At 46.5% G+C, this 25,675-nt stretch overlaps 1 protein-coding gene across 1 annotated transcript; it reads left to right on the top strand.

Annotated features, from left to right (window-relative positions):
* Positions 1-57: 57 nt before the first annotated feature.
* POFUT1 (protein O-fucosyltransferase 1) lies at positions 58-24,590 on the top strand. Its single transcript, XM_081033228.1, has 7 exons — positions 58-271; positions 1,885-2,006; positions 5,803-5,985; positions 7,146-7,258; positions 16,238-16,430; positions 17,943-18,185; positions 21,258-24,590. Exons 1-7 carry the CDS (start codon positions 139-141, stop codon positions 21,444-21,446), a joined length of 1,176 nt encoding a protein of 391 aa, XP_080889354.1. The 5' UTR covers positions 58-138; the 3' UTR covers positions 21,447-24,590.
* Positions 24,591-25,675: the final 1,085 nt, after the last annotated feature.

Raw genomic sequence — 25,675 nt, 5'->3', positions numbered from 1 at the left:
TCCCGCCCGCCCGCCGGCTAGAGCGGCCGGGGCGGCGCGCGGGCGGCGCGCGGGGACCGCCGGGAGCGGGGCGGACGCTCGCGCCCCTTCTTCCCTCCCCGCCTCCGCACCTCTGCGCGCTGCGGCTCTGGAGCTGACATGGGCGCCGCCGCGTGGGCATCGCCGCCCCTGGCGCTGCGTGTGTCTCTCCTGCTGCTACTTCTGCCGCTCCCGGGGCTGCCTGCGGGCTCCTGGGACCCGGCCGGTTACCTGCTCTACTGCCCATGCATGGGTAAGGCTTCCCGAGCCCTCTGATCAAATGGGGAAACTGAGGCCCAGAGGGGCGAGAGTACTCCTCTAAGCCACTTCTCTGAGCCTCCCACAGACACCTGACAGGTCCAGGAGAGAACTCCAGCGCGGTCACTGAGGGGGCCTCTGTGTCCAACTTTCCATCCGGCAGATGAGAAAACTGAGGCTAAGAGAGGTTAAGTGTCTGTGCAAAGTCTACGTTAGCCTGGAGTCCAGTAAATGGAGTTAGTGGGGTAGGACTTGATGTCACTGATTCAACGCTGGCTCTGGGTGATTGTCATTCATTCAACAAATATTTATAGGGCGCTTACTCTGTGCCCAGCCCTATTCTGTGCTCTGGGGTACGGCATTGATAAGGGAAAACTCCATGCCCTTGTAGAGCCTTTATTTTAGTCGAGGAAGACAGATAATAAAAGATAAACAAAAAATAAGTAATTACATAGTATCTTAGAAGAGGATGAATGTTATGGGAGAATAAAATAGAGAAAAGTAAGGGAGAATCTAAGGACCAGTTGAGGGGTGCAATTTACATGGTATGGTGAATCCTCACCGAGGAGGTCATACCTTCTTAAAACCCTCCAGACTCCTCACTGCGATGACTTGGCCCTCTGCCCATCTCCACCACTCCCTTCTCCGTCACCAGGTCCTCCAGCGGCAGCCACATTTATCCCCTTTCTGTTCCTCACACATACTCAGGTTCTGGAGCCTGTGCTGTTATTGCCTGTGCTATTCCCTCTGCCTGGAACACCCTCCTGTTCACTTCTGCCAGACTAACTCTTTCCCATCCTCAGGTCACAGCTTAAATGTCACCAGAAAGGACTTCACTGACCTCCTTATTGTTTTCCCTCGCCAAACTTTTTTTTCATTTCTTTCTTGAAATTAGCAACATTCATCACTATATATTTGTTTGCAAGATTCATGTCTCCTTAGCTGGACTGGGAATGGCTTGAGGGCAGAGAACTTTTCTTTCTTGCTCACTCCTGTATTCCCAGCACCTAGCAAAGAGCCTGGCACGTTGTGGCCTCTCAATAATATTTGTGGAATGAATGAATGGATGCTAGTCATAATAAAAAGAATCGGACAGGATCCTTGCACTTGAAGCATTCACAGGCTGAGGAAACAGCCATTACAGAGGCCAAGAAATGGGAAAGGACATTCTCGGAAAAGTGAAGAACCATTAACTCAAATCCAATATGAGAAGCAGAGGAGAGGGACTGAGTATGGCAGTGGATTGGTGAAAGGATCCCAGTGAATGAGGTATTGGAGTTGCCCTTTCTTGTGCAGGGGAGTGGAGATAGAGGTGGAAGAGCACTCCTGGCTGAGGGAACAGCAGAAGCAAAGGCATGGGTTGGGAAAGTAGAGTAGAAGTGTAGAACATGGTTGGTAAACAGCAAGGAACCTGGAGTGGCTAAGGCAGAAAGGGCAAGGCCTGAAGGGCCTTTTGACTGTCAGACCTGGGAGTCCAGACTGGATCTCTGATCCCATGCTGCCAGCTCCCCTGGCCCTCCCCACCCCTGGCTCCACATTCTTTATGAGCCCTGCATTTCCCATGCCCTGATGCCCCAGGCCTCACCTCTCCCACAATATACCATCTAGGGCGCTTTGGGAACCAGGCTGATCACTTCTTGGGCTCCCTGGCATTTGCAAAGCTGTTGAACCGCACCCTGGCTGTACCCCCTTGGATTGAGTACCAGCATCACAAGCCTCCCTTCACCAATGTGAGTATCTCCCTCTGAGTATCAGTCTCTTGTCTATCCTTCATCTCTGCTTGACCCCAACCCCTTCTCTGGGCTTTACCTCCCTGTACTCCCATCCAGAACTGTCTTCCCTGGAATAACAATGAGGAACATTTATCCATTGCCTGCTGTCTGCCACGCACTGTTCTGAGAACTGCATGAAGATCAGCTCTTTTCTCCCTCATCACATCCCTACGAGGAAATAGGTTCAGAGAGGTTAGGTAATTTGCTGAAGGCCACACAGCTTGTGAGTGGTAGAGTTGGAATTCAAGCCCATGTCTGTCTGATTCCAGAGCCTGCGTCTGAACCTAAAGCTCCATTCCCAGCCCTGGTTGGTCCCACCCTCTGCATCCCATTGGTCAAGGGGTCATGGGTGGTAATATCAGTTTTGAAAGAGAAACTGAAGCCCAGGTTAGTTCAATTAGGTGTCCAAGGCCACACACCCAGGAAGTTTGGCTTCAGTGCCGCCTCTCAGTGCATCAAGGGGCTGCCTTAGCGTGGTGATGCTCAGCATCCTCTAATTCCTTGCTCGTTCTTTGTATCTTCCTCTGGTCTTGTGCCTGTCTTTGTTCTCACTGTGTCTGCAGGAGCCTGGCAGTAGGAACTGAATTCATATTTATATGAATTGACTTTAAAAGTTTTTAATAAACTTCAAAAAGTTATATTTAGTATATACAAAACACTGTATTTCATTCTCAAATTCTTTTCTCTGCATAGGTTTTATTTTTTCTTTTGCATGCCTGTATTTACAGAGGTTTTTAACAGTTAGAGGTTAAAAGCCAGAGTACCTGAGATGTCAGCCTGGCTTGGCCACTTACTAGCTGTGTAGCCTGGGCAGGGTCCTTGACCTCTTTATGCCTCAGTTTCCTCATCTTTAAAGTGGGCTGGTAATAATTATTGCTACCTCCCACCATGACTTAGTGATTGTGGCATGCCTTGAATGTTTTGTGCCTCTCTCTTAGAAACAGCTGAGCTCATCAATGTAAAATGCTTATGATCCAGGAAGTCCTTAGGAATTGGGAGCCATTGATGTTCTGATTGTTTTGCACTCACCGTTACAGTTTAGACATTGCCCATTCATCTCCTTCTGGCTTGCTTTCTCTTGCTTTGCTTTCTCAGCCAAGAGTCTTTTGGAGTCTCCACTTCTTGCTTTCTTTAGGTTACTCAACCCATCCCAGTCGGGCTCCCCTTCCCCACTGGGACTGTTTTCACAGAGATCACCAGGGACCTCAGAATTACCAATCCAGAGGTCATTTCTCAGTCTTTATCTCAGCTGACCTCCTGGTGGCACCCGGCTGCATGAGCCTTTCTCCTTCCTGAACTTCTCTACTCCTCCGTCTTCCAAGACGTAGCCTGTTCCTGCTTTAGTCCTGACCTCTCAGCATTTTCCTTTTTGTGCTATATGAGATGGAGGTGGGGGGGGGTCTGCTCTCTTTCCACCCACTGTTTAAATGTTGGTATGTCTCCTCTTTCTGTTTGCTTATTAGTTGTGACCTCTAGATGAGTTATCTAGTTTTTGTTGGCTTGGGTTTCTTCATAAGTAAACTGGAGATGGTTGTACCATATTCCTACTCTTAGAATTAGATGAATAGTCCATGAAATGTGATGAGTACGTACAACACCTGGCGATAAGTCAACACTCAGTATATACTAGTTGCTATTATTGCCATTATTTGCTTTGCTATAAATTTCTGTTGACTCTTGTGGTTTTCACTCTTCTCCATGTACCTCCCAAATTTATCTGTGTCCCAGACTCTCCTCTGACCACAGGCGTGTGTTTCTAACTCCTTGGCCTTTTAGTCTACTTGGATGTCCCACATATATGTCAAATTCTCAAAGCCAGAACTGGACACGGCATCTTTCCCCTCAAAGCTGTGTCACCTCCTATATTCCGAGCCTTAGTTTACATCTCCTCCATTCGCCTGGATACCACGCCTGGAAATCTAGAAGTCATCCTACATGCTTCCCTTTACACTCTACTTTGCCTTTCTTGACGTCCAGCCTGTCTATGCTGCTCCATCTTCACTTGGACTTATGAGAGATGCTCAAAAATATGTGTTGAATGAACAGACAGTTGAACAAATAAAAAGGACCGTTACAGTAGCCCCGTAATTCCTCTCTGCCCTCTAATCTTACATCAATATGTTCTCTTCTCCGCCACCAGAATGATCTTTCAAAAAGAAAAGCAAATCTCATATTATTTCTGCTTAAAATCTTTCAGCAGGACCTTGTTGCTAATATTTAACAGTGCCTGTACAGACTACAGACTTTGTTCCCAACGTCTGTACATTCGAACACCAGTGGCTCATGCAAGAAGTGTGCGGTGATTAAATCACATTGGGAAATTATATTCTTCCCATCCCCCCAAAATTGGAGATTCATGATGCATATTAGCATATTAAAGGCCCTGATAAGTCTTATAGTGAAGAAACCAGGTTTTTTTTTCTTATAGTGAAGAAGCACAGCATTTCCCAGGCCTGTTTAACTGTCCAGAGTCTTTTTATTGCAGCACCCTTTATCCACCTGAACTAGTGGAACATGCTTGAGAACCCTGACTTATAGGTAATGTCTAAATTTTATTCCATGGTGTTCTAAGAATTTCTTTTAATCTAGGAAAACAGGGAGATTAATATCATCACCATCCATGTACCCATCAGTAGAAGTGATAATCATCAATATTGCTACAGTGTTACAGATAAAGCTGTGAAAAGATCAAATCGCTCTTGGCTCCTGAGACTAATCCTAACCCCTCCCCCTGACTCCTTAAGGGCAACCACTATCATGGATTTAGTGTCTTTGGTGTGACTTCTTCTAAGTCCTTTCGCGTGCTGTCATTGTGGCACTGAGCAGCCTTGTACCCACCTGCTGCAAAGTGCAAGAACTTTTCTAGTGCAATTACCTAGAGATGGTGGAAGGAGCATTTTAAATTCCATTAGATGCTGTAAGAGTACATTCCAAAGTGGTTGTTCCAAAATGTACATTTCTACTCCAGCCAAGTACAAAAATGCCCCTTTCCCACATTCTTTCCAACGATTACAGTTAAACTTTTAAAATTTTGCTAGTCTCCTGGATGAGAAGTGACGCCTTATAATTGTAATTTGCTTTTCCCTAATTACTAGTGAAGTTGCATATCTTTGGGGTGTGTTGGCTATTTGGGTTTCCTTTGCCACGAGTGGTTCACTCCTGTCCTTTTCCTGTATTTTCTCTTGCATCATTTGTGTTTTTTCTGATAGATCAGCAGGCATTTTTTTAACACGGGAGATATTACTCTTTGTTCTTTAGCTTGCAGATAACTTTTCCTAGTCTATCTCACTCCTAATTTGTTATCTTTTGCCAAAAGTTTTTCATTGGCATATAGTCCGAGCTGTCTGGGTCTTGGAGTATATGGTTTTGTTTTTTGTTTTTTATATTGGGGCACAGTGTGTTTTTCCAGGACCCATCAGCTCCAAGACAAGTAGTTGTTTTCAATTTCATTGTGGAGGGCGCAGCTCACTGGCCCATGTGGGACTCGAACCGGTGACCTTGGTGTTCTGAGCACCTCACTCTAACCACTGAGCCAACTGCTGCCCACCGGTGGCTCAGCTCCAAGCTCAAGCCATTATCTCTCACTGGCCCATCTGGGACTCAAACTGGTGACCTTGGTGTTCTGAGCATCAGGCTCTAACCACTGAGCCATCCGGCTGCCCCTGGAGTATATGGTTTTAACAAATGTTTGCAAAACAACCACTAGGATATTGAGGAGAGACCCCTGCCTCTCCGTTACTCCCTTTTCCTGTAGCTCCATGTGTCCTACCAGAAGTACTTCAAGCTGGAGCCCCTCCAGGCCTACCATCGGGTCATCAGCCTGGAGGACTTCATGGAGAAGCTGGCACCCACCCACTGGCCCCCTGAAAAGCGGGTGGCATACTGCTTTGAAGTGGCAGCCCAGCGAAGCCCTGATAAAAAGACGTGCCCCATGAAGGTGGGTCTTGTGGGACTGGTGGGCCCTTTTTGCCTGTTCCATTTCCTCTAGGCTCCTGTGACACTGCACGAAGACATATGGGGGGAGGGATAGGCATCAAAGGGCATAGAATAGAAATATGGAGACTTAAGTCCCATTTCTGGCATTTGTCAGTGATATCACATTGGGCAGAGGACTTTGCTTGCTCTGAACTTTTATATCTACCTACAAAATAAAGACGCCAGTTCCTGCTCTGTCTCACTCATAAAATGTCATGAGGGCCAGGTATAAGAGTGCTTGTAAACTGTAAAGTGCCACATCAGTAATAACAACTAATGCTCACATGGCGCTTACAACACGCCAGGTACCATGCTAAGAGCTTTACACATATTAACCCACTTAATCTTCAAAGTGCTCCATGAGGAAAGTACTATTAGCATCCCCATTTTAGAGACAGGACACTAAGTCTGACAAAGAGGGCCAATATTTTGCCCAAGTTCATATAGCAAGCAAGTTGGTGGAGCCAGGATTCAACCCTAGGTAATTGGACTCTATTGTCCACTCTCCTGACTTGTATACTTTCCAGCCTCACATCAGGTAAACAAGAAGCTATTGTATTTTATAGTAGAAATTTATAAATTTCTGACACTTTGGGACTGAGACAATCTTCTCTGTTTTTCAGCTTATGCTGAAGTCTGGGAAGAGTAGTTGGAGGAGACATGAAATTTGAGAAAGGAGACTGCTTATAGCCCCAACACTGCCCTCATTTGCTGTGTGAACTTGGGCAAGTGTCTAACCCTGTCTGGGTTCTGGTTTCCATCTTAAAAGATGCATTGGATTAGCTTGTCTTGAAAGTCTTTCAGAGCTCTAACCAGTGGCCGTCCACTTCTCCCCCAGACTCACACCAATGCTGCAGGGTCAGTGGGATGGGCATTGTGAGCATGAAAGACTCCTTCAGACACTGTGGTGAATATCTGCTAGAAACCAGACCTGATGTGGAACTGCCCTCCTCAGGCCCCAGCCCAAGAATTACAAAGTGACATTCCTACTGGGCCATCCTCTGAGGGTGTTTCAGCCTGAATGAAATGGCCCAGGATTCCCCCACCCATAGTTCTTTGGCCCCATCCCCAGTTGGCTTACCCTCCCCCTCAGTAAGCCTTTGACCACTCTTCTTTCTGCAGGAAGGAAACCCCTTTGGCCCATTTTGGGATCAGTTCCATGTAAGTTTCAACAAATCGGAGCTTTTTGCAGGCATTTCCTTCAGCGCCTCCTACAAAGACCAGTGGATCCAGAGGTATTTGGAGGGCTTAGGGGAGGGGCATGGGCATTCAGCGCCTTCCTGGCCCTCTCCCTCTCTACCACACCCTAATACATGAGACCAAAGGTGCGGCCATTCTGTCTGCTGAACTTGGGATCCCGTGTGATCTGTTCCCATCTGAACACCTGACACAGTGGGACATTGACCAGCCACGAGGTTGAGGAAGAGCTTATCAGCCGATAAAGGAGGTCATAAAAAGAATGTTGTGCAATCACATGAGTCCCGATTTCCTCTTCTAGGCGTGAGAATCACTCCTCTGTTACCTTTGTCTTCACAAGGTGAAAATTGGAAGCAGCTTCTAAAGAAGAACAACTTTAGGCACAGACTGAGAAATGATGTCATCCTGATAATAATTGGATGTGCTTTTTTTAGTTGTGCTCCAGTAGGCTCTATTAAAAAAATAGGTTAGCAGGGCATAGGCACAGGCCATGAAATATTTATAGAGCGTCTGTCATGTATGATACATAGTACTCAGAGGCCTGAGGTGATATATAAAAATGGGGAAGACCCAGCCTCAGCCTTCAGCTAGCTGCTGTCTGGTTATAATGATGGTAACTAACATAGTGCACTTGCCCTTGATGCTATAGTGTGGCAAGAAAGAGCGTGGGCTTAGAAGCCAGACTTGGGTTAGGAGCTCCAAGGAGTTTATGAATTCGTGCATGCTCACAGCATTTGGTAGGCCAAAGATAGACCCAGAGAAAGGAGCACAGGCTCAGAATTAGACAGGACTGAGCTCCGCCCCAGCCCTGCTTCTTTCTCAGGTGACCCAGAGCAAGCCACTATAGCTGTCTGGACTGAGTCTCCTCCTAGATTTAATGGAAGGAGCACTGTGGTACCTGCCTCCCAGTGTATGACATGCGTGGCACATTGTAGGGGGCCAACCAGTGTTAGCTATTGCTATTATTATTTACGTGCTTTCTTTAAGCCTTTGAGAACTCTCATGAAGTGGGTATTATCAGTTTCCATTTGACAGGTGAGGAAACTGAGCTCAGTGAGGTTAAATAACTTGCCCAAGGTAATGCAGTTGTTGAGTGGGCAGCTGAGGTCTGTATATAAGCCTTTAATATATAATAAGAACTAATATTTATTTATTTCCTACTCTGTGCCAGATACCATTCTAAGTCTTTACTTCTATGTCTCCTAAGGTAATAACTCATTTAATCCTTCCACAAGTCTATGACAGGTGTTACTGTCATCTGTGCTTTACAGGTAAGGAGATTAAGGCAGACAGGACTGAAGTCATTTGCCCAAGGTCACACAGCTTGAAGTGGCAGTCTGGGATTTGAACCCAGGCAGCCTGGGTGGAGAAAACGGCTTTGCCTTTAACAGCTGCCAGTTCCTATTTGGGTTGCCTTCGGAGCTAGTTCATGAGCTACTGAGGACACTCAGTTATAGCGGAGTCTAATCCTCTTCCTTGTTGATCCCAGCTAAGGCAGTCCAATTTAATCACCTACTTCGTTCTCCCCATTCAGCTCTGAATGACCTGGACCTGCCCTCAAAGGATGGAGATTTGCCTCTATTCACAAAATGCCAGAAAAAAAGAAAAAAGGACACCAGCTCTACAAGTAGCTCCAAAAGTAATCCAAAAGCCAGAAAAAGCAAACGGTTCTGGTTGGAAGAGGAGGGACCGTGCTTCATGCATGCACCAGTTGGGGAATGTTGCTGAAAGACTTGTTCATTGCCCCATAGTCTTTGGAGTTCACTGAGCTGTAGGAATTGCGTGAGAGCTTGGGGAAACTTGTGCCTTACAGCCAAATTTTAGCAAAAGGAAGGCCAGTAAGGAAGATGTGGTCCCTGGAGGCAGTTTGAGAGAGTTAGGATCACCTGGGTCCCTTCCTTCCTTCCTTCCTTCCTTCCTTCCTTCCTTCCTTCCTTCCTTCCTTCCTTCCTTCCTTCTTTCCTTTCCTTTCCTTTCCTTTCCTTTCCCTTCCTTCCTTCCTTCCTTCCTTCCTTCCTTCCTTCCTTCCTTCCTTCCTTCCTTCCTTCCTTCCTTCCTTATTTAAGAAGCACTTCCTGAATCTGAAGCACTGGTCTGGACACTGGGGATATAGGCAAGAATACGGTAGATAAAGCCCTTGCCCTGATAGAGCTGAGTCTAATCGCGTAGACAGTGAATAAACTTTTACATAAGATAGTTCCAGAAGAAATAGTGCTATGAAGGACATAAACAGGTGATCTGTGATTGGCAGGGCTAAAACCTTAGCTTCGTCAGCTCAGGCTGTTCTAACAAAGTACCACAGACTGGGTGGCTAAAACAACAGACATTTATTTCTCACAGTTCTGGAGACTGGGAAGTCCAGGTTCAGGATTCCAGTATGGTTGGGTTCTGATGAGGACTTTTTGGCTTGTAGATACTGCTGCCTTCTTGCTGTATCCTCACACATGGCGAGAGAGCAAGCTCTCTAGTCTCTTATAAGGCACTAATCCCATCATGAGGACTCCACCTTCATGACCTCATCTAAACAGAACCACCTTAAAGGCCCTACCTCTTAATACCATCATATTGGAGATAGGGGCTTCAATATATGAACATAAGGGGGCACACAAATATTCAGTCCATTACAGACCTGAAGGATGAGGAGCCAGCCATCCAAAGAGCTAGAGAGAGAAGTAGTTCTTCATGGCAGGAGATGGAGAGCAGAGGCTCTGAGGCAGGAGCAAGCTTGGTGTGGTCAAGGGCCAGGGTGGCTGGTGGGGGGCGTGAGGAGGAGAGTGGTAGGATGTTCCCATCGCCTGTTGCATAATAAACCACTCCAAAAGCTAGTGGCTCAACAACAATTTATTATTTCTCAGAATTCTCTGGGTGGACTAGGCTTAGCCAGGCAGTTCTTTTGTTTGTTTGTTTGTTTTTCCATTTTCTTTATGGAATCCCAATTGTGTAAGTTTTAATCCATGTTAAACATCTAATTCCTTAGAATGAATACCCACCACAGATTTGGTGAGAGATAGGTTTTTCTTTTAATAAAGAGGAAATGAAATGTAATCATAATCTCACCACCCCTCCAAAACAAGACTATTAGCATTTTGATATATATACTTCTACCCTCCAGACATTTTTATACACTTATGCTGACCTATACATACTAACTTAAAATGAAATGATTATAATCCTTGTAAGACGGAGCAGTAGTCCACTGTAAGTATAGACCACATTTTGTTTGTCCATTCATCTGCTGATGGACACTTGGGTGAGCTGGGCACTTGTGCTCTCCTGAGGCTGCATCAGCTGCTGGCTGGGCCTAGCCCCATCTGAAGGCTCGACAGGGCTGCATGTCCGAGAGCTCACTCGTGGCCTGCAGGTCAAGCTGACGCAGCTGGGGCAGTTGGCTGGCGTACGTATAGTTGACCTCTCCATGTGGCTTGGACTCTGACAGCAGGACAGCCGGATTCTGAGAGCGTACATCCAGGGAGTGAGTGTTCCAGAAGACAGGAGGTAGGACCTGCTGGCCCCATAAAGACTAGGCTTGGCAACCTGGACGCTGTCACTTCTGCCAGATGCTATTGGGAGAGGGCATAGAGGCCACCCAGTGGGAGGAGATTTGAAGAATTAATGTGCCATGTAGGACAGGAGATTGGAGAAGTGAGCAGGGTCAGACTACAGAGCTTTATAGGCCCTGGGGAAGCGATCTGATAGGAAGCCTGTGAGTGCATTTTAGGGTGTATGGGTTTTCTCTATTTTCTGAAATAGCAGACACTTGCTGTAGAAAACTGTCCTTTGGAGGTGAGGATATGGGTATAGGGAGAATGTCATTGGAAAGTGTTAGGTCCTTCTCCGGCTCACAGCAGATTGCTTCCCGTCTCTGGCCACAGTGCTCCATCTGTAAAATGAAGCCGTGAGCAAGATCAGTGGTTTTCAAATTGTTCCCTGGAGTTCTTGAGAAATGCCTACAGTGCCATGGTGGGGGGCAATTTGGAGGGGCTCAGTTCTTCTCCACTGCCTTCAACCCTCTTACATATCCCCCAAAAGTTTGGATGGCTAGAGGTCTAGGTGTTTCAGGCTTCATTTAGGCTACATATAACAACAACAAAAAAGTAACTCAAGTTAATGAGAAATGTTTACTGTTTTCTTAAGTAAAACGTACTGGAGTATGCAACCCTGGCTGGATGGCAGCTCATTGTGTCATCAGGAATCAGGCTCCCATCTGTGTGCTCAGCCATTCCCGTGCTGGCTTTTACTCTTGGTATCCCTCATGGACTAAGATGTCTGACAAAGCTTTAGCTGTCAGTCACATCCTTGCCCCGGGCAGCTGGAAGGACAAAAGGGGCAGAATGAGAGGGCACATCCTCACCTTCTTAGCTAGCCTTCCTTACAGCTGACTGGCCAGTACTTAAGCACATGGCCATATCTAGCTATAAGAAGTACTGAGAAATGTCTTTATTTTGGGCTGCTGTGTGTCTAGCTGAAAGTTCTAGGAGAAGAAGATAAGAGACGTTTCTTTCCCACTAAGTGATTTCTAAAGATCCTTCCAGCTCTGTCGGTTGTGAGTCTGTGAATGCCCTGGTGGAGGTTTAATTCTGACATTTGTTGCACATTTACTGTTGAAAAGTTATGGACCCTCATGCTGAACCATTCTTGTAGCATGAAGGTAACAAGTATTTGAGCATGTGGCCTCTTTGGGAGGGCATAAACAGGTGATAAATAATTGGCAGGGCTTCTCATGAGAAGGATGAGAAGGAGCCAGCCATGAAAACAGCTGGAGGAAAAGGTCATTCTTCATAGCCGGGACAGTGAGAGCAAGGCTCTGCCTCGTTTGTGTCCCCACATCTTCTGCACTCAGCGTGGTGTACATCCCCTGCTGTTCATCCACAGGTGTACACTGGACACGAGTGGATGCTGTGCATAGAGAAAGCCTAGCTGGTAGGGGGATATCAGTAAAGTAAGTGTGGTGGTGGGGAACCCCAAACGTTTACTGCGTGTAGCAGCAGGAAAGACAGCCTCCTTCAGCTGGAGAGAGACCAGGCTAAGGGCCTGACTGAGGGACAATGGTCGGGGCAGATGGAGCTGCTCAAACTTGCTTTCCAAACAGTGCTCGCTCTCACTGGGAGCAAATGAGCATCTCAGTCTTGGCTTCTTGCTGCTTGTTAGGTTGGAGCCGACGTTCTGCTGGGACAGCTGGGTGCTGATTCAGATCCAGGTTGAGGGGATGGACATTCTAACTCGCATTCATCAAGAGCCAGCAGCAGGTTCTTTTCAAGAGGTCAGAAGAGCGCAGATCCTGGTTTTATCCTAGTGTTCCAGCCCCCTGGGTGATCACAAACTCTTGTTTTCCTTTGAAACCCTTTCCTTTGAAAGAAACCCAGCTGAGGGCTGACCCATCATAGGTGTTCAGTTAACATTCACTTTTTCCTCTAAAGCCTGACAACCTGATTTGGTCTTTCTGGTGAGGTCCCTGAATCCTTCTCATTAATTCATTCATTCTAAAAATATTGATTACACTTGCTGTGTGTTGAGGCCTGTGCTAGGATATGGGAATCAGAAGAATACACCGCAGGCAGCTTTTGAGGTGATCGTTGACCGAGTGGGGAAGATAGGAGTGAGATGTGGTAGTTAAGGATATAGGTTCTGGAGCAGACTGCCTGGATTCAAATCCCAGCTCCCCCAACTCCCAGCTGTGTGATCATGGGTATCTTACTTAACCTTCCTGTGCCTCAGTTTCCTCATCTATAAAATGAGAATTACAATAGTACTTATCTCACAGGGCTCATAAGAGAATCAAATGAGTCAGTATACACAAAGCAATTGGAACATTGTCACATAATAAGGCTCAATAAATGATTTACATGTACAGATGTACAGATGGTTCCTGACTTCCGATGCTTTGACTTACGATTTTTTGAATTTATGATGGTACAAAAGTAATACGCATAATAAATTACGTGAGATATTCAACACTTTATTATATAATGGGCTTTGTGTGAGATGATTTCGCCCAACTGTAGGGTAATGTAAGTGTCTGAGCATATTTAAGATAGACTAGGCTAAGCTGTGATGGTCGGTGGGTTAGGTATATTAAATGCATTTTCCACTTACAATATTTTCAACTTAAGGCAGGTTTATTGTGATATAGCCCCTTTGTAAGTCAAGGAGCATCTGTGCATATAAAATTAAAGTCAGACGAGTTTTAGATAGAGCCAGGCTGTCGATGAATACTTGTGTGTTGCTTCCTTGGCACTGGGTCTGGACCAGGGTGTGTGGGAATCATGGTGAACAAGACTGCCTGAGCCCCTACCCTCCCGGGCTGACGGTGGAGCAGGGAGGACAGTTGTTGAGGACATCATTGTGCCAAAGGCAGCAAAGGAGAAGGGAAAGGGAGCCCTCGCGGAGGAGCTGAGGCTTAGGAGTGGCGACAAGACTTGAAGATCTTGGAGGTTTAGAAGGTGTTCGTGGACCGAGGTGTTTGGGTTGGGCGTGAAGAAAGGGGCGCGTCCATTGCAGCACTGTCATATGAGTGAAAGATTAGAACAATCTTACTGTCTAGCAGGAGGGGACTAGATGAGTCTATCCCAGTTTATTCGTACAAAACAGAAAACTTTAAGAGAAACTAACACAATCACATGTTCCACATGATCAATGTGGCCAAATCTCTAAAACATAAAGTTGAATTTTTAAAAAGTTGAAATAGATTACTTGCAATATGGTGACGTGATGAGGATGGGGATGAGGAGGAGGAGGAGGAGGAGGAGGAGGAGGAGGAGAGTCAGAATTTTCTTAGAGCTTTCTATGTGCCAAGCACTGTTCTGATGCTTTGCTTGTGTTAATCCATTCAATCTTCTCAGCAGCCCTGTGAGGTAGGACCTATTATCATCTCTATTATACATATGAGGAAACTGAGGCATGGTTAAGTCAGAGGGCTCAGTCACCTGCCCAAGTTAATAAGTGGCATAGTTAACATTCTAGAACAAGGTCATCTGGCTGGACAGCCATGCTTTTACCATTACACTGTGTAAAACCCACACAGTGTAATACCTTTCTATACAAATAATAAAGTGTAGTCATGCATAAAACCACAGTATCTTCTGGGAAGAGTACGGAAAGAAAGAGATAGGATAGAGGTTTTATTTAGATATATATCTATATATCTATATCTGTCTATATATCTGTATATATTTTTTAAATCTCAAACAAAGTATTAATACCTGCTAACTTGGGTCATGGGTATGTGGATTATTTTTTGTATTATGTGAACTATTTCATAATTTTTAATTGAAATGTTTATTGAGTAATTGGAGATTTACATGTAAGTGTAAGAAATAATACAGAGGGAGGCCATGGTCCCTTTACCTAGTTTCCTCCAATGGTGACATTTTGCAAAACTGTAGTACACTATCACAGCCATGATGCTGACATTGATACAATGCACTCATATTATTCAGGTTTCTCCAGTTTTACTTGTACTCACTTCTCTCTGTGTGTGTGTGTGTGTGTGTGTGTGTGTGTGTGTGTGTGTGTGTTTTGTTCTATTCAATTTTATCATGTGTAAGTTCGTGTATCCATCACCACAGTCAAGATATCAAATAGTTCTAACATTACAAAATCCTTGTGTGGCCAGTTTATAACCACACCTACCTCCCTAAACACACACACACACACACACACACACACACACACACCCCACCCCCCACCCCCCCCGGCAACCACTAATCTGGCCTCCATTTCTGTTCTCCAGTTTGTCATTACAAAAATGTTGTATAAATGGAGTCATACAGTGTGTAACCTTTTAGGATTGGCTCTTTTCACTTGGCATAATTCCCTTGAGATCCATCCAAGTTGTTGCACGTATCAATAGTTTGTTCCTTTTTATTGCTGTGGTATTCCACTGGTTGGGTGCACCACAGTGTGTTTAAGCGTTCACTTGTTGAACGACCTCTGAGTGATTTCCAGGTGGGACTATTATGAATAAAACTGCTGTGAACACTTGTTTCCTGGTTTCTGTGTAAACATAGGTTTTCATTTCTCTGAGATGAATGCCCAAGAGTACAATTGCTGGGTCATAAGATAGTTGCATGTCTGGTTTTATAAGAAACTGCCAAACCATTTTCCAGAGTAGCTGTGCCTGTTTCATAATTTTAAGAACAGGATTCTGACTGGCAGAAGGGAGGCAGTCCAGGTAGAGGGAAGAGGCCTACAGAGATGTGGCGTTTGAAAGTTGACGGGCCAGCAGGGTGTTTCATATTGCTGGGAGAGGCTCTGGGCTTAGCTCAAGAGGGGACACAGGCTTGCTCCTCACCCATTCAGTCAGCAAATCTTAACTGAGTTTGTATGTGTGCCAGACACTCTTCTGAGCACATGGACACACTGCCTTCAGAAGCCTGAGTCCAGCAGAAAAAAACGGGTGAAATAATCACCAGGTGCATAGTGTATGGGGAGCAGAGCCTTCGAGGGAGGTCTGATGGGGGCATCTATAGAACTCTGGCGCTTTCCATGAGGGCAGGGACCATGCCTGTCTCATTCTCCCCTGGGTTCCAGCACCTAGTAGGCAATTAGTAAATATGTATGAAGAGTGAGTGAGCTTATCCAGTGTCACGTTCCCTATGAGTGTGGCCTGTCCATTGCCCTCTGGCAGCAGCTGCATATCCCGGTCTCGCCATGTGGGTAAAAGGGCAAGGCTCCAGACACCACACCCTGGACACAATTATCACACCGCATATTGGAAGCCAGCATGATATATAAAAGCTTGGAATGCTCTACTGGAAATTTTTAATTGTTAAGCAAGCAAAGAGGGTTGTAAATTCCGGGTGGCGGGACAGTTGCATATTGTGCCTGTTGCCGCCGCCAAGGTTTCTTATCAGCCCGTTGGGGTTTCACAACCACTTGTGCTTCTTGCATGTTACAGGGGCCCCTCCACAGGGTCTCTGGGACATGGAGCAATGCCATCCTTTTTCCCGTGGGGGTGGTGGCCATGCTCTCTCTGTGTGTCCTCTCTCTGACTTCCCCTCATTCTGTCTTGTATCTAGATTTTCTCCCAAGGAACATCCAGTGCTGGCCCTGCCAGGGGCCCCGGCCCAGTTCCCCATCCTAGAGGAGCATAGGCCACTACAGAAGTACATGGTATGGTCAGACGAGATGGTGCAGACGGGGGAGGCCCAGATCCGCGCCCACCTCATCCGGCCCTACGTGGGCGTTCACCTGCGCATTGGCTCCGACTGGGTAACTTCCCCCTTCCTCTCGTGGCTGGGTTGGACATGTCCCTGAGCAGGGCCCAGGCCTGTGGGGGTGGAACGCTGAACTCATTGCACCACGTCCCAGCCACGGCAAAGAGTTCTCGCTTGGCCAAGTCCACGGGACTGTTTCCCATGATCCTACCATAGACACAGCAGAAATATGGCTCCAAAGTGCTTGCTTGCCAGTTCTCATTTTAACAGTTCCATTTTTATCCTCATTTTTCAGATACATAAATTGAGGTATCAAGCTAGACTACGGGATCATAGCACAAGAGACCTCTGTCCCAGCTCAGTGTGTAGTCAATAGACTCCTTGTTGAAAAACAAGGTCTGGAGATTGGGTGGGGCTCCCAAGAAATGAAGATGTCATTCTCTAAATTTGGAGGCCACTGAAATGTGCAGGAACCTCCTCAGATTATCCTCTGTGTGAAAATAACAGGCGTAATATAGACAGTCTCTTTAATTTACATAAGAAGATATAGATATATAGATACATACATATATGTATATATACACACACACACTTCTATACATAAATATATATACATACATTAGAAATGCTCATTGTTGAAGACTTGAAAAGTATAGACATTAGACAGATCAAAATTCATTCAGAGTCAGTTGAAGAAGTAATCACACCTTTACCCTCCTTTTCTTCCACAAAGAAAAGGAGCCAGGCCCAGAATATGTTATGAATAGTTTCAGTCAAACCTTCAAGGAACAGACAGTTCCCATCTGTACTTTCCTAGAACATAAAAAGATACAAGAGGCTATTTTTTTCTAAAGTTAGCATTACTGCTAACAACCAAATTCAGATAAGGTCAACTCGGAAAAGTATATAACCCATTCTCACTTGTGAACATCATTGATACACAGATCCTAAGTAAGATATTAGCAAGCAAAATCCAATAACATATTAAAGAATATACAACACAAACAAGTAAAATTTATCCCAGGGATGCAATGAAATTCACTGTTAACACCCAAAGAAGAAAAATCATAAATCATTTCAATAGAGGCCAAGAAAGCATTTGACAAAAGTCAATACTCATTTATATTTTAAAACAAAAAACAAAAACACTCTTAACCAACCAGGAATAGAAGTGACCCACCTTAACTTGATACGGACTATCTTTGTGAAACCCACAGCAAACATGTGCTTCTCGGGAGCTATCAGAAGTGTTCCCACTGAAGTCAGAAATCAGATAAAGCTGCCCATTGTCACCACCATGGTTCAGAATTCTACTGGAGGTCCCAGATAATGAGACCAGTAAAACCAGTGGGGGAAAAAAACAACTTTGTCGGAAGCCAATATCCCACTACCCAGAAATAAGCACTCTTACTGTCTTGATGCATTTCCATCTTCCCTCAATGCTTTTTTTAAAAAACATAGTTGAGCTCCTCCCATGTAGCCTGTTCTTTTTCACTTACCGGCTCTGGCTTCTGGGGTTCCCAGCCAGTTGCTGTCTTTAACTCTGTCCCCCAACCCCACCCCGTAGAAGAATGCCTGTGCCATGCTGAAGGACGGGACTGCTGGCTCCCACTTTATGGCTTCTCCTCAGTGTGTGGGCTACAGCCGCAGCTCTGCGGCCCCCCTCACCATGACGATGTGCCTCCCTGACCTGAAGGAAATCAAGCGGGCCCTGAAGCTTTGGGTGACAACGCTCAACGCCCAGTCGGTCTATATCGCCACGGATTCAGAGAGTTATGTGCTTGAGATCCAACAACTCTTCAAAGGGAAGGTACGCATGGGCCCAGTGGGAGTGCAGCGGCAAAGGAATCAGAGAAAGCAGAGGGTCCCACTGCCTCCACTGCATGCTGCATGTCCTCCCACCACGAGGCTTTTGCTTGGCCACCCAGTTTCTCTCCAGTTCCTACCCTTCTTTCAAACCCCAGCTCGAGGAGAAGATTCTCAGATGGTGGAATAGGTACCTGCTGTGCCTGCCGCCTCCCATGACCATGTTAAAATTACAACTAAATTATAGCGCAGTCAACCTTAAGAACCATCTGAAGCCTAGCTAAACAGAACCCCTATGACCAAGGATATAAACAAGAGGCCACATGAGATCAAAAGATAAAAAAAACCAAAACGAGCTCACATACTTCTGCTGACAATCTTCAGTTTTCCCTCCACTCCTGCAGCTAATGTGTCCCAACTGGGAGCTGTCACAGAACTTGGTCACATCTTCTCTGCGACACTTTCTATACTATGTGAGACTAGTGTAGAAACGTCTTATTTTCCCCCAGGAATTGTGGCTTTTTGAGGGCAGGGTCCCAGGCGGACTCCTTGGCATCTAGCAGGTGCTTTGACCTCCTCTGGGGCTGAGACCCCCTCGCCATCACCAATGTCTAGGACCGTGCCTAACACAGAGTAGACACTTAGTAAATGTTTGCTGAATAAGGACATAAAGAGTGGGCTCTTGGGAGAGATGCAGGGTAGCAGAGGGATTAAAGGCATGGCCTGTGGAGCCAGAGAACTTGAGCTCTACTCACCGTGCAGCTTTGTACCAGTTACTTTACCTCTCTGTGCTTCTGTTTCCTTGTCTACACATGGGGACTGCAAGTGGTACCTGTCTCATACGGTGATTGTAAGATCAGATGTAAAGAAATTAAAACTGTTCTGGTACAAAATAAGTGCTCAGTAATGTTAGCCATCATTGATAGTAGAAGTTGGTGGTTGGTGAAGAAAGGGGAGGACCTTTTGTTCTTAGTAAATGCTTAAGGAAGCCATGAATAGTAAGTAAGTCTTCAGTATATGAATATGTAGTAGAATGTGCTTGGTACTGTATGCATAAAGAGTAGGTGTCGGTAAAATGAGTGAATTAATAGTAAGCATTCAGTAAGACTTTGTTGAAGGAATAAAAGCCCTAAATGCTTCTACAGACCTTAAGAGGCAGCCCTCTGCTTTTTAGCAGTGATTGCCCTCTGCTTTATATGGAGGGGCTCCCTTTCTCTTTTACCCCAGACCCAGGCTGGAAGCCCCAGCTCCTAGAGAAAGCGCTGAGTCAGTGCACTCTGGCCTCCCATCCACCCACTTTATAGAAGAATATCAGAGTTGGAGACCTTGGAGTGCCTCTAACCCAACCCCTGTGTTTTATTGCTGGGGAAACCAAAGTCCCAAGAAGGAACAGAATTTACCCAAGAGGTCGCAGAGCTAATTATAATGGGCATGACACAGAGTGGGTAAGTTTCAGGACATGGGTGGAATTATTCGGGGGATTTTGGCCATGATTAAACTCATATTATTTGTTTGCTACCATCCAAATAGCAAGATGATGATTTTTGTTACATCAGAAACCTCTGCGTGACAGCAAAGCACTTTCCGCCCCAGCTCTGCCCACACCCCCACCTCAGTACTTAGTTGAAGCATGTGGAGAGCCCCAGGGAGTTTTTTTGAGTTTTTGGCATTGACATACTCGTTACTTGTTACATCTTGAGTCTATTGCCATTTTCTGTTTCCTGTTTCTGTGCCACTGTTCTTGCCCTTCCGCGCTCCTCAGCCCCCTTCTCCACAGGCTCAGAGCTCCCCTTCCTCCTGAACTATGCCTTGCTTCTCTTAAGCTGGGCTAGTGCTGAGCCAGGGATACTGATAAATCAGATAGGGTGCTGCCTTCCAGGGCTCACAGACTAGACTCAAAAGATTTTGAGGAAAACTGTAATACATGCCACAAGAGGGGCTGGGGCTCATTCATTCACTTGTCCAGTCAGCAGATGTTTCTAGAGGCGGACTGGCCAGCAGTGACAAGCAAACTGACAGAGCCCAGCCCCGTCAGGTGCAGGAGACTGACATTAATCAGAGAATCACTAGAGTACAAACTACAAACAGATGTGTGCTCTGAAGTGAGGGGCATGGTTCTGTGAGAATGCAGAACAGAGGACCCTGGCCTAGCCTGGGGGCCGGGGAGGACTTCCTTAAGCGGTGACACTTGAATTGCAGAGTGAAGGTTAAGTAGGAGTTAACCAGGCAAAGAGACAAGCACCCCAAACGGAAGAAAGAGCATATGCAAATGCCCTGAGGAGGTTGGAGCCTGGTGTGTAGTAGCTGGAGGTATGAGAGGAGGTGGAGAGGTGGCCTGAACAGGGCCTATAGGGCACAGTCAAGATTTGTCATCTTTATCTGAAGAACAGTAGGGTACCATTTAAGGATGTTCAGTTTGGGGTGGAGCAGGGTGCAGGGTTAGAGGTATCTAAAAAAGTTTCTTCTGGTTGTTCTGTGGCAAGCAGACCAGGTGGTGAGGCAGCAAGGAGACCAGTGAAGAGGTAAGAGATGATAGTGGCTGGCCAGGAAGTGGTAATCCATCAAGAGAAGGGTTCACCTTTGGGAAAATCTTGGGGAAGAGACTAGACAGGACTTTAGGCTTGGAGGCATCCAGGCAGCAGAACTGGATGGGTGGGGCAGCGTTTGGTCAGGCCATGGTTTGGTAGGGGAAGCCAAGCCCATCGGCTAGGGCTTCATGAGAAAAATAGAACTCGAGCTGAGATTTGGGGATTTTAGGGTCAGGAAGGACATTCCAGGCAGTGGGAACTAACAAGCAGAGGCACAGAGTATGAATGAGTGGTGTGTTTGGAGCTGAGGCTGGGGGTGTGGCGGGGAGAAGGGTACTGGAGGTGGTGTTCCATGTGCGGGGGGCTGAGGCAGCTGTCGGGCAACACTTCTCACAGATACCGACCCTACGTCTTAATCCTCTGCGCCATCTTTTGTGTCCGTAATTTCAGCTCAGAGGAAGAAGACTGGGAGTAGGGCTGCAGGCCTTGGCTGAGCTGGCCACCTCGACCTGCACCTTAGCTAAAATACCCTGCCCTTCCTCCTGCAGGTGAAGGTGGTGAGCCTGAAGCCTGAAGTGGCCCAGGTCGACCTGTACGTCCTCGGCCAAGCCGACCACTTTATTGGCAACTGCGTCTCCTCCTTCACCGCCTTCGTGAAGCGGGAACGAGACCTCCAGGGGAGGCTGTCCTCTTTTTTTGGCATGGACAGGCCCCCACAGCTCCGGGACGAGTTCTAATCCTGGCTGCAACGCACCACCAGTCTGAGCTGGTCACTGCAGCCAGGCCTGGCAGCCAGAGCTGCTCTCAGGATTGATCCCCAAAGGAGCCAGCTCCTCTTTTCACCTGCCAAAGACAGAGAAAAGTACCAGGGACTTCCTAGAGGAGGAAGACATTCCCTCTTCCAGGGCACAGGACTTCCACGTTCCTAGGAGCCAGACCATCTATCCTCCTCGTGTGATTCCGGCTGTTTCTCCTGGGAATTTCTAATACCAGCAAAACAGTCCAACCTCTGTCTTTTGGGTTGCCCTGCTCTGAGCAGCCTGCAATGCGGAACTCTCTTCAGGGAGATTTTTTATATACCTATATAGAGAGAAGGATTTTTATAGTTTTGATACAAGGTCATGACTACCCTAGAACTCTCCCTCATTTAAAAAAAAATCAGCGAAGTTCATTAACGTAGGTATCTAAAGTGACCTTAATTGAATGTAGATGAGGCCAGGAATGGGATGGGGGTATTCACCACTTTTCCACATGACCTCCAAAGTGGCCCTCAGACTCATCCCCACTGCCTGGCCAGAGCCACTGTCACTCCCCCTTCCTGGGCCATTTCCAGGTTTGGGGCATGAGCACTGTCCTCCATTGTAAACACTATGCATTTATAAGTTCTCAGTCAACGTGCCATGTAATGGTCTGCAGACAGCTGAGTGCTGCTCACAGCACCGTCCCGGCAAGGAGCACAGGCCATCAAGCCTGCCGTCATGGCATTACTCTCAGTCAGGGACTCTTGGCAGTTGGTGGCCTGCCACAAACCTGGCACCATCAGGGTCTCCTAATGTAAAACCAGGGGCCTGGCCTGGTGGGATGCTTCTGAGGGCTTTCTCCTTTTGATCTCTTGCCTCAGGGGCCTGGTTGTAGAATTTTGTCATTAAGTTAGTATCGATGGCCTGTTCTCCCAGCCTTTCTACTACAGCTGGAGCCCTCAGACCATATTCTCTTGCAGTGTTTGCTAAGCCTCTGACCAGACAGAAGATACCCCAGATCCAGCAGCCATCAGTCCCAGTTTGGAAACAGCTTTTGTCCGTTCCTATCCAGTGTAATCTCTGTCAACCCCATAAGGCTTAAAGTGTTACGTTGTCTCTCATGCTGCAGTCGTAATCCATAACTCTCGAGAGTGATTTTTGGGCCTTATGGTTCTAAAATTCAGGTTTTAACACCTGCTGATCACTTGCCATCATTTGACCCCTCTCGGTCTTCTGTCCCCGAAAGGTGGAGGAGACTGACGAGAGCCAGGCACGCAGCTCCAGGCCAGGGCTTCTCCTTTCTGTGTCAGGGCAGACTGAGTCAGAGATGACAGGGCAGCAAGGGTCTCAAAGACCAAAGGTGACATTTGCTGCTCTGCGTTACTGCCCAACTCTCAAGTGAGAGAAAGTACAGAAAGGGCTTTTGTATTTCTCCTCTCGGGAAAACAGTGAGATGTTTTAAATCCTAGGTGGATTCTGAGAGGTGATTTATCTGTTTAGACTTGTTCATGAGCCTCATTCAGAGACATGGAGCCCCTGCATCCCTGCCTCTATTGGCTGGTTGGGGAAGCGTGGCTCACTGGCTGATTTCATTTGCTGTTCACAGCCCAGCACTAGGTACTAGAGTCTGGACTCTAAAGGACCATCCAAACTGTCTTGATTAGCTTTACCAGTGATAATAGCTTGTGTTTCTAGAGGAGAGGGTGTTGAGAGCTGTAATCAGACTCAGCATGTTCTATAGGCCACTACTTTTGACCCAGTTTTCCCACCAATAAAATGGTGATAAAACCGACAGGATTGTTGAAAGGCTCAAATTGGATACAACATGTACAAGATCTCATTGTAAACTTGAAAGAGACAAAGGCACATCTGTAGCTGTTGATTAATTTGACTGCCTCTGGCCACACACCTACTCTGTGCCGGGCACTGTGCTTGTTAAGTGATTTATGGGCATTTTCTGGTTGAGACCCCACCCCGGCCCTGAGATTGAAACTGTTATTATCTACTTTCTGCATAAGGAAAATTTAATGCTCAGGAAGTTCTTATAATTGTTCCAAGGCCACACAGCTGGTGGCAGCAAGTCAGAATTTGACCTTCTAAAGCCAGTCCTAACAGCTGCCATGCTCTGCTGCTGCCAGGTCACAGGACGCACTTTTCACCCATTGGGCTTCTGCTAGGGGTCTTCCCCTGCCAGAGAGTTTGGGGAGGAGGAGATCACTTGAAAAACAGAAAGCCCACATGACGCTTACAGTTGTCTTGGGTGGCTTTTAGTTCAACATCCTTTCAAGCAACAGGTATTTATTGATCAACTACTATGTGCCAGGCGCTCTGTGCTGGGTACTAGGAATTCTGCAGAGAATCAGTTGTAAAGTCTTTGTTCTCAAGGAATTTGCATTCTAGTAAGTAGAAGACACAATAATCAAATGTACCCTCGGAGGTGTTAAGTACTACTAAGGAAAATAAAGGGCATGGGGGTTGCACAAGGGAAGCAGAGTTGTTTTAGATAGGAAGCTCGGGTAAGGCCTCTCTGAAGAGTTGCCACAGAGGAGGGAGGGGCACTCATTCAGATATCTGGAGGCTGCACCTTCCCAGCAGAGGAAGCTGTAAGTGCAGAGGCCCTAAAGCTGGAGTAAGTGAGTGAGGAATAGCAAGAAGGCCATCACGACTGCAGTAACAGAAGCTGGCAGGGAACAGCCGTAGATCAGCAAGAGAGGTGACTCGTCCCACAGCCTGGAGGGCAGTGATAAGGTCGAGACTCGGCTTTTATTTGGAGAGAGATGGAAAGCCTTGGTGTGGTCTGAACAGAGGAAGGCTGTGGTCTGATTTATGTTTTAGAAGGACCTCTTTGGCTGCCCCGAGAAGATGGGAAGGAAGGAGGGTGGAAGCAGAGCAACGCAAGGCTGCTGTAGGGATGCAGGTGAGAGCCGGGGGGCTCAGGCAGAGGTGGTTGCGTTGAAGGTGGTGGAAAGTGGTCAGATTCTGAATATGAAATTATTTTTAACTTTAAATATTTTTTAAAGATGCAGGTCTTTGCATAGTTGTAATCATGTAGTATATACAATTTAATGTCCTGTTTTCCACTTAATGTCATTTTTTCCATGTTGGTACATGGCCTGAATAAACGTTTTTAATGATACAGAATTCCATTGTGGGGTGTCTCATAGTTTATTTTTGTCCTATTATGAGAACGTAATATGTTCCCAGTTTTTTACTATTAGTATTTGAAAAACATTTTATTTGTAAGGTATTTTTTCTGTATCTAAAATTTCATTAAGATAAATTCCCAGAAGCGGATTTGTTAGATCAAAGACTTAAAAGCTTTTACTATGGAAACATTCAAATATACATGAAAACTGTGAGTGATAAAATGAACTCCCACTTTAAACAGTCCTCAACATTTCATCAGTCTTGTTTCATTCATCATCCCATCCCCAAGTCCAAGTGCTGGAACCTTTGAAGAAAATCTGACTGTTTTGAAGGAAGAGCCAACAGGGTTTGCTGACACACTGAACGGAGGGTAGGAGGGAAGGAGAAGTCAGGTTTAGGGCCCAAGCAACAGGGAGGAGTTGTCCTTGACTGGCAGGTCACTCACCTCTCTACCTCACTTCCAAGTTCCAGGTGCTGATGGTGGTCCCAGCAGTGTTCCTCAAAGGTGGTCTCCAGAGGTTCCTTGGAGCTCTGGTTGATAAGGCGGATTCCAGGGACCCACCCAGATCGAGCAATCAGAATGTCTGGTTGGTCATGCCCAGGAATCTGCATCTTAAGAAGTACCCACAAGTGATTTTGGTGGCCAGTGGCCCTAGACCTGTCTCCGTGTGGTCCTGGGACAAGCGGCATCGACATCACCTGAGAGCTTGTTAGAAATGCAGACTCCCAGGCCTCACCCCAGACCTGCTGAATCAGAAGCTCTGGAAATGTGGCCCAGGAATCTTTTCACAGCTCCCCCAGGAGCTGAAGTTTGAGCACCACTGGTTGAAAGGCTATGGGTCAGCCACAAGCCCTTGATGGAAGGCCGTCTCTGCAGGCCCCTCCCTGGCATGCCTTGAAGGTTCCGTTAAGCACGGTCAGTGGGGTGGCTTCAGGAGGTGCCCAGTCTGCTCAGTTCGTGTTGTAACATTGGCTTATTTCTCTTACTGTGCCTTGGGGGAAATATACAGCCAGATAGTTGAACCCTTGATTTAATGGATTTTATTGTCTTAGGATGGGTTCAAATTTACATAAGCAAA

Source organism: Rhinolophus hipposideros, assembly GCF_964194185.1.
Source record: "Rhinolophus hipposideros genome assembly, chromosome: 22".
Lineage (NCBI taxonomy): Eukaryota > Metazoa > Chordata > Mammalia > Chiroptera > Rhinolophidae > Rhinolophus > Rhinolophus hipposideros.
The sequence above is the reverse complement of the archived record's forward strand: the minus strand, read 5'-3'. Positions and strand labels throughout refer to the sequence as shown.